Below are 9,753 nucleotides of genomic sequence, written 5' to 3' on the forward strand. Positions count from 1 at the left end.
GCAGACCTTCACCCTCAAAGATTTATACTTCAGACTGCTATCATTTATCACCCCAAATTATGCATTTACAGTTCTATTGGCCATTCTTACTATGTTTTCTTTAATGTGATGCATAAGAATGGAAATAACGGTATTGTGTTTTAAGCTTGACATTCGTTAAACTTGTTTTTACTGTCGCAACTATCCAATTACTTTGCTCTGCTACGCGTCGCTAGGTGAACTGATTTTACCGAAATCTTCTTTTCATACGAAGTTTCCTTATTTGAATGTCTAAGATTGCCTTAACATATCGCTTGTGATGTCATACATCGACATATTGTTTCGAAGTCGTGACCGTCAAGACGAATTATTGATTTATTTTGGTAGCTTCTCTTCGTAACTCTATTTGAGCAGTTTTGATTCTTGGTGGACATGTATCAGTCAACAACGCGTACTTTTTATAACGTACACAATACAGAATTCTATGACTTCGTGTAGTGTTTGAATTGTTACATTCGGTGGTGAAATTCTTTCAAACAGATATCATTAATTAAAATACCTCATGTTTTATAGTTTTTACGATTTTCAAATATAATAAACGGATATTCAATCGCAAATATCAATGACAATATCATCATAGTAAAAATCGAAAAGCGATCAAATGACAAACAAGAGTCTGCAAAACACAATGTAAAAGACTTAGAATTGAACAAAACGAAAGCAATTATTCATTGAGATGGGTCTCACATGCATCCGATTGGATAAAAGACATCTGCACCACTTACAAGTTATCTTGATAGCAGAATGATAATTGGCTCTAAATACTACTCAAAGACATTACACACTCGTAAATCATTGATCTTGTAAGATGTCTGACCCTTTAAAGTGACGGAATGTAAAATTTTGAAATTGAAACACGTTTTTGATAACAAAAGATTAGTGATGAACTTTGACATCTTGGTGATATGAACACAAATATGTAGACTGTTAGAGGTTTCTAACTAGAATCAGTTTTCTTACAAATGGGAATACATGTTATTGATTTCGTGGTGTTTCTGTGTTGTGTGTCGTCTATACGTTGTAAGTTATAAGTATGTGATTTAGCTTAAGCAAATGGGCATTGATATGAGTAAAAATCATAGTGAATAGTAAGCTAAAAATGTCCTCGAAATAAAAATGTAAAACACTTCAAACGAGAAAACTAGTAGCCTGATTTTATATAAAAATAATGATCGAAAAATAAATATGATATATAGCAACAAACGAAACTTACTGAATAACAGGATCCCGATTTCACTCTTTAATCAATCATTTGACAAGGTATTAGACGCATAAAGCATACTTTTGAATATTCCGTTAGTATATTTAGACCCTCTTTTTTTGGGGGGGGGAAAGGGATACAAATGAAGAAGGTGAAATTTACCTAAAACGAAATTGGCAAATTTGTCACATTTATTACTTGTTCATACTTTATTTGGCCTTTTAACTTTTTTTGGATTCGAGCGTCACTGATGAGTCGTTTGTAGATGAAACGCGCGTCTGGCGTATATACTAAATTTGGTTCTGGTATCTTTGATGAGTTTATTTACATCACCATTATTGTATTTTTAAGCTTTAGATTTTTGATATAAATGTTTTAGATAATAAACTCGTCATAGATACCAAGATTGAAATTTTATATTTACGCCATACGCGCGTTTCGTCTACAAAAGACTCATCAGTGACGCTCGAATCAAAACTGTGAAAGACCAAATGAAGTACGAAGTTGAAGAGCATTCAGGACTAAAAATTCCTAAAAGTTTTGCCAAATACAGATACGGTAATCTATTCCTAATCTAGAAAAAGGCTTAGTATTTCAAAATTTAAAATTTTGTTAACAGTTTCTTTATAATTTTATAATTATGAATATATCTTTTTTGTTTCTTTTTCTTTTTTTTATATAGATTAGACCGTTGGTTTTCCCGTTTGAATGGTTTTACACTAGTAATTTTGGGCCCTTTATAGCTTGTTGTTCGGTGTGAGCCAAGGCTATGTGTTGAAGACCGTACATTGACCTATAATGGTTTACTTTTTTAAATTGTTATTTGGATGGAGAGTTGTCTCATTGGCACTCACATCACATTTTCCTATATCTATACAAATTAGCTGTGAGGGCGTACCTGTAAAAAACAAATTAAGAATTGAAATTTCCCAAAAAAATGACTTTTAAAGCAGTACAACAACTACTTTTTGTGTTTGTTTAGAACAAATACAATAACGATTTAATATACCCTGTTAAATCAAGGTACTACAAAGATTGAATAACGATACGTTTTATAAAAAATCCAATTTTTCAAATTTAAGTTCATTTTATTCAAAAGAATACAGCAGTACAAAAAAAAAAATGAAAATCCTATCGCATGTAACTTTGATTGTTGTGTGAACACTGGCTTATGCTGTTATGAAATATTATGACATATTTATGTTTTAGAGTAAACTCAGCTTATGAACAAAAATCATCAATCCAGTAGAATATATATTGTATAACGTACTTACTCTATTGGTTACATTTCTCAAATTTTATTCTGAGCAATCAGAGCATTTGCAGAGAGGAAAGATAATATTGTCTGAACAATTTGTAACTCGTTGTGTGTACTGGCCTAAAGCATGAGAAACACGAAAGACGGAAGAAAATCTATCAAAACACAACAACAACATCTAAACAACAGTCTAAGAAGACACACATAGAAAACTAGAGACTGATCATTACAAAAATAGGGAATTGTTTCAGATGCCCAAGATTGATAAGCATTTCTTGTTCCAAATATGGAACCCGTCGTGTGATAATTTAGTGATTAGTCTCCTTTGATCATTGAAGTGTTATGAGAAAAATTAACAACATTTAAGACTTTTCCTTTTTGTATTATAACCCCTCTTTAGGCTGTAAAAATGGATGGACACAAAATGGAAATAAGTGTTACTTCTTCAGTCACCAAGTGGAGCCATGGACGGAGGCAATGGTAAGTAGAAGTACTGTTCTGACAAACTTTCGTGTGTCCTAGTTCTTTGTTTGTTTAGAATTCCAAAACTTTTTCAATAAGACTTAAGATAAAGTATATCTTTAAAGTGGGATGACATTAAACGCAAAGCTTCATTATTACAGCACCTACTTAACATTTGACTATTTGATATTGCTTTAGAATTCTTATCGTCTTTGTCATCTTCCTGTGAAATAAAACGGTGCAATTTCCGTCAAGTCGGGATGAATAGTAAGGGAAGGATATTATCTTATTTTACAAGAGTGAATAATACACATGTAACACAAAAACATGGAAATGTTATTTACAGGGTTATTTGGAAATTAATATTTTTTTGAGTAATTCAAGTGAAAATGGTAAAAACAAGCCATAAGCATTATTTGTGACTCAATTTTTATTCTCTTACAACCAAATACAATTTTGATTTAGTGCAAATGTTCACTTCAATAATTAACTACAATCAAGTGTATTGTTGGTATACATGTATTTGCCAAACATGACTTCTCCTAATGTTGTCCTAAACATCACAATCTGCCAAAAATACATTCCTTTCCATGTTTGAAAAATGCAGAAAGATGCAAAAGGCAGTTTAAAACCATTTTTATGGAAACAGAAAACATGATAAAAATTTATCTGACAAACATTAATCGACCAAAAGGTAAAATAGGATAAAATACAGAACGGAATGCTCTTTATCAAATGGCGAAATCAAAAGCTCAAACACATCATACGAATGACTTAAATAGGACAAATTTAGAGTTACGTGATTTTGTTTTATTTACTGTTGATTTAAGAATAATGTATAAATCCGACAATGCTCTATTGAAAAGAGCTTAACCAACAGTTTAACACAAATGAATAAAAATAAGAAGATATTTGTATTCTATTCAGAAATTTGCATAAAGAAATAAACTGATTCGTCATTCTAATACCTAAACGTTTAAAAAGACAGTTTTCACAATACTAAAACGATACATTTTTGAAAGAGCGCGACATTAATGACATTATACTTGTCGGATTTTATCTAATTTCTAAATGTTTTTTTTTGTTTAAAGTAAAGACCCTCGCCGCCAATTTGTTGTTCTCTATTCAATATAGAAAAGTGATCAGTATATGCATGAAGTTTGTTACATGCTTATTATCTTAAGAAGTAATCACTTGCCAACATGTCGATCAGTCATTTTAAACAATTTTACCGAAGTGCTGTCACTTTGTTGAACATCCTGTTGACAACATATAAAAATGAAAACCATAAAACCTTGAAATAGCAACGAACAGCCTTCTCCAAGAAAACATGATTCATGTTGCAAATAGAATTCCAATATCTAGCAGGAGAGAAGAACCGAAATAAACAAATATAGCAAAATATAAGGGAAGAACGATAACTTTTGTTGTTTAGCTCCAAACATTCAAATTTATCACATCTCTTACAAATTGAATAACATTATCATATTTATCCCCCGGAATAAAGGTCGCTCATTTTCTTGAAAGGCAACCTTACTGTCTGAAATCAAACCAGTAAAGACTCAAACCTTGAAGTATACAGAAACATATGCTAATGCGTTTCTCTGAGTTCTACACAGAATAAGGGGAATACACAGGGTAAATGAGCATGCTTTTAAAGAATTTATATGATAAGAGCCCCGGAGTAAGCTGCAAGTCATTTTTGCATTCTTTAAAATATTCATCAATTGTTTTTTTCAGTCTGTGTGTCGTGTGTTTGATTCAAAGCTTGCTGAGCCGATGACTTCACAAGATTCTCATTTTTTAATTAGTCAAAGTCAGCATGTGGGTTTGTATTTCCTAAGATTGCAATGAAAAACTCAAGCTATTGGGATATCGAGAAAAAGTTACCTTTCCTGGTCAGTAGAATCTAGAGTTGTAACATGGTTCATAATATTTCAGGCAATAAATGCAATTGATATTGATTGCAGACTGGCTAAATTATCTGCGTAGAGGATCGTAAGATGCAGTCACAGTAATAATTATTTATGAACTGCAGCTGTGCTATTTGAGCAGTCAAATTGCATTGACTGTATATTCATATGTGATATACAGCCCCTGACTGTATATCTCCTTGTTCATTACGTTGACAATGTGTTTCCGTAGAGTTTTATTTATGACGTCAATAAAACATACAGGTTCGCGGTTTACATCTTCCGCTAAAAATTAAGAAATGATTGTTTTACCCTAAATACTTAATTTAGAACAGATATAAGAGTTGCAATATATAAAGAATAATCATACATTGTCTCGAAATATCAATGTATTTGTACTCGGCACAGCCTCGCTTTCTACCTGTTTCTAAGGCTTGTACAAATAACATTGATATTTCTAGACAATGTATGGTTATTCTATATGTACATCAAAACAAGTGACAACTCTTCGACAGATCCATCCATATGAACATTTTTATATTTACTAAACGCAGTCGTAAGTTAAAAACTCTCTTGGAAATATCAAAATATTTTTCCAACTTTGCAGGAGGAAACTTTTGGATTGGCATATCAGATATAATTGATGAAGACCGATGGATATACTCAACCGGACAAACACCGATAAAAGTTAATCATTTTCAACCGGGACAACCAAATGAACATACCTCTGCAAATTGTGTGGCGTTGTGGGCTCCTTTCCATGGATACTGGGCAGATGAAAACTGCCTTACTAGCTATCCGTTCATTTGTGAGACAGATAATGAGTTAGTTTAATCAAGAAAAAAAAAAAACCCTCCTTTAATAATAGTAAAAAAGCAAACTCAAAGTTTGCAAGTTATTTTTTAAAACACACATTAACTTTATTCACACCTCATTTTATGTTTGGCTCAGGCCAAAATATTTACAATTCTGCAAGAATAATAAATTTCTAAAATTACCAACCCTTACACAGTTTGTGGTTGCAACTGTTTATACAATTTCAATTTACCTGCATTTGAATATTATGTTCATGATTTATGGGATACGAAACGTTTCTTTAACAAACAAAACTTCTTTTTTACTTAAAGACAATTAAAAATACTACTTATGTCCAACAAACGTGGGATGTATTTAACTTGTATACATACATTTTAGCTGATAAATGTTTGATATCAGATATAAATAATATATGTCCGTTTGCACCGGAATGAATGGTATTATTCCACTGCATGTTGATTTTGATAGCGAAATCAACAATTGATTCCTTGAAACGATCACACTTGACGTCGAACAAAACACGTTACCCGCGGTTATTGTTTAAATAAAACATTTTGATAGGGTTTGTTTTACAAATTATTCAAATCTAAAAAAAGGAGAGTTAATAATAAATAATTAACTTTAAATCGAAACTGATTGTCATTGTGTATATTGCGTTTAGTTATAAAACAAAACGCATAGAAAACAATTATGTAAATTTTTTATTCAGAAGTAAACCTTTCTATATGCAGTGGAATAACACATTCATTTTCCTTGGCTTCGTGAGATATGAAGAAATGTCCACCCACGAAAAGTCATGCTTCCTTCGTGCGATGTCCTCGTGAAATATGATTTTTCTCGGTTGAACAAATCTTCATATTTCCCTCAGGCACGGAAAATAAATGTATAGCATTATCTCAAGCTGGCATTCTCAAATGTAGTCTTTTTGTATTTGCAGATCTTCAGAGTCACAAGTAATTGGTTGATAATTTGCTGATATATATAAAGATGCAGATAATTTCAAAAAACATTATGCTCTCAATATACATTGGTTTTCTCACATTCGCTAGCCAAAAGATGAAAAAGATACCAGAGGGAAATTCAAACGCATAGATCAAAAATAAACTGACAATGCCATGGACAAAACAGAAAAAGACAAACAAACAAATAATAGTACAAATGGCACAACATAGAAAAGTAAAAACTTAACAACACGAACCCCACCAAAAACTGGAGGTGATTTTATGTGCTCCGGAATGGAAGGCAGATCCTGCTCCACATATAGCACTCATCGTGTTGCTCATGTGATTACAAACCCGTTAAATAGTCTAATTTGGTAGGTTACGTTCGTGAAAGGGATCGGAACTGAAGTTACGACATAAAAAACATATCCGATATTTATTTCTAAAACAGATATACTATAATGTTCAACCAACTCGTGATGGCGTACGTAAAATTTACGAAGAGATGCTGTCAACTTCACTATTTGGAACTCTTGGCTTACAATTTCAGCAACCTTCTATCAAGGAAATCATAGCACTGAAATTTTGTATCGATTAGGAGATATATACTCCGTAGCCAGGTGCTGATGGAATGTTGCTACATAAAAATGATAGGTTCACAGCTGGGAAGATGAAACCATCTCTTTTGTCGGAAAGTTTTGTTTTTAACCGACCCTCAATGTCAATTTTTAGATGTTAGTCAAGATTTGAGACATATTTAACTGTATCTGTTGTATCCTGATCTCTAGTTTAATGGGATAGATGCGTTCAAAATTCACTAAATTTAGTGAGAGAACATCATTTATATACAAAGTAGCGGAAATTAAAATTGAAGGATATTGCTAACTTCTTTTGTTTCTTCTTAAGACGTTCCTGTATAAAGTGAGCCTCATAAGAATAAAGGAACAAGTCGGTAAAAAGAGAGACACAATTTGTTCCCATTAGAAGGCCGATAGTTTGTTGAAACAATATGTCCTCCAAACGTAACAAATAAAGCATCTTGATATTGTCAGTTTCAGATTTTTTTAGTTTGAATCAGAATGATTCTTATTTAAAGTAGGATTTATTCCCCCTAGGACAAGGTACTTGTATCTACGTTGGGTTTTCTTTTTTTATGAACCAATTCTTTCAATTTGCCTTTTATTTTGGAATGGGGAATACCTGTGTAAAGAGTAGAATACCAAATGTTGTAATGCTTTTGCAATATTACAGAGTCTTAGATTGTATGCACTCTAAAATATCTTTCAAATCGGAATTATTTAGTATCCACATCTGATTCACATCGCCTTTATAATAGGCAGTTCCACAATAACTTTGGAGCCCGGCTTAAATTGCTGATGAAATTGATGTTAATAATTTTCAAAGAAGTTTCGTGGAACACTTGTTAGACCCAGTAATATGCCGTTGTTTGTAAGGACACTTATGTAGTTTAGGTATTAATACAGTGATGGAAGATCCAGTTTCATCATCTTTGGTTTAATTTCTAAAGGAACATAGAACGGACCTATGATTTTCCAGGATTTTCATCTTTGGTAGGTGTCGCGGGGATATTTGTTGAGTTCACACATTATAACAATGTTGCGCAATCTATCGGTTGATCAAATGCACGCCCGTTCCGAATACATTATGCTTGATCAATGGTAGCACCTGAACGTTTTTCAGTGTGGAGGTGTTAAAACGGTAGCGTCTAGAGGTTACAAAACTTCGTGAAACAGAAAACGAAAATATACATTAGCATTCCAATATTTGCAAAAGAAACATAACCAGGATCTTCAATTTGTTGATTATGATTAGTAACTTTAACATTGTCACTAAAAATCGTCTTATGTTTTGGGGAAAAAGACATGTTGCTCTATCAGCACGTGACAATTGTTTGTTTACATTTTCTACATTTACACGTGTTCATCCTAAAAGCCCGTTTTGATTGGATGCAGCCAGTTACGACTGCGACCAATATATATCACTACCTTGTGTCCAGAATTCTAGCTTAATCCGCCAAGACTGGAGAGGAGAGGATTAGATTGTAACACTTAGCTAGCGAAGATGTGGTTTTCTATGAATTAATTTCTTGAAAATCTTGCGTCTTTATACTGGATACCTAAACATCAAAACAATCATTACTAATAACAATATATAGTTTAATAAAATTGAGAATGAAAATGGGGAATGTGTCAAAGAGACAACAACCCGACCATAGAAAAAACAACAGCGGAAGGTCACCAACAGGTCTTCAATGTAGCGAGAAATTCCCGCATCCGGAGGCGTCCCTCAGCTGGCCCCTAAACAAATATATACTAGTTGAGTGATAATGAACGCCATACTTATTTCCAAATTGTACACAAGAAACTAAAATTAAAATAATACAAGACTTACAAAGGCCAGAGACTCCTAACTTGGGACAGGCGCAAAAATGCGGCGGTGTTAAACATGTTGATGACATCTCAACCCTCTACCTATACCTCTAGCCAATGTAGAAAAGTAAACGCATAACAATACGCACATTTAAAATTCAGTTCAAGAGAAGTCCGAGTCTGATGTCAGAAGATGTAACCAAAGAAAATAATCAAAATGACAATAATACATAAATGACAACAGACTACTAGCATTTAACTGACATGCCAGCTCCAGACTTCAATTAAACTGATTATGATTTCATCATATGAATATCAGGCACAATCCTTCCCGTTAGTGGTTAAGTATCATACCATCATAACATATATGAGAAGAACATAACCCGTGTCATGCTAATAACTGTTTTTTTTAATAAATGTGTTTAGTTCCGATGCAAAGACCCTATAAGTGAATCAATATTAACGCCAACATATGCAATCTTAAATGATCTGACAACAGTATCTTAACTATAGCCCTTCTTAATAAGTCTATTTAAAGGTTTTGTTAGTTTCTGAGGTAAATACTGACATTTTTGTGCTTTATAAAGAATATTTCCATAAAAAATTGGATGTGAAATACCTGAACGTATGAGAAGCCTGCATGTTGAGCTATATTTACGAATGATGTCCTTATACCGATGATAAAATTTAGTAAATGTTTTGACTAGTTAGTGATATCGAAAACCCTGGTGTA

At 32.8% G+C, this 9,753-nt stretch overlaps 1 protein-coding gene across 1 annotated transcript; it reads left to right on the plus strand.

Moving 5' to 3' along the window:
- The first annotated feature begins 926 nt into the window (after positions 1-926).
- On the plus strand, positions 927-7,515 carry LOC143044892 (perlucin-like). The gene is made up of 5 exons (XM_076217117.1): positions 927-1,059; positions 2,899-2,978; positions 4,701-4,788; positions 5,481-5,697; positions 6,627-7,515. The coding sequence occupies exons 1-5, from the start codon at positions 1,002-1,004 to the stop codon at positions 6,652-6,654; spliced, it is 471 nt and encodes a 156-aa protein (XP_076073232.1). The 5' UTR covers positions 927-1,001; the 3' UTR covers positions 6,655-7,515.
- The last annotated feature ends 2,238 nt before the right edge of the window (positions 7,516-9,753 follow it).

This window comes from Mytilus galloprovincialis, chromosome 9, assembly GCF_965363235.1.
Source record: "Mytilus galloprovincialis chromosome 9, xbMytGall1.hap1.1, whole genome shotgun sequence".
NCBI lineage: Eukaryota > Metazoa > Mollusca > Bivalvia > Mytilida > Mytilidae > Mytilus > Mytilus galloprovincialis.

Excerpts from the sequence above, each read along its gene's own strand:
- LOC143044892 (XM_076217117.1), top strand. The coding sequence starts at position 1,002 with ATGGGAATACATGTTATTGATTTCGTGGTGTTTCTGTGTTGTGTGTCG. Across the intron at positions 2,979-4,700 it reads AGCCATGGACGGAGGCAATG|TCTGTGTGTCGTGTGTTTGA; the intron begins GTAAGTAGAAGT and ends TGTTTTTTTCAG. Across the intron at positions 4,789-5,480 it reads TAGTCAAAGTCAGCATGTGG|GAGGAAACTTTTGGATTGGC; the intron begins GTTTGTATTTCC and ends CCAACTTTGCAG.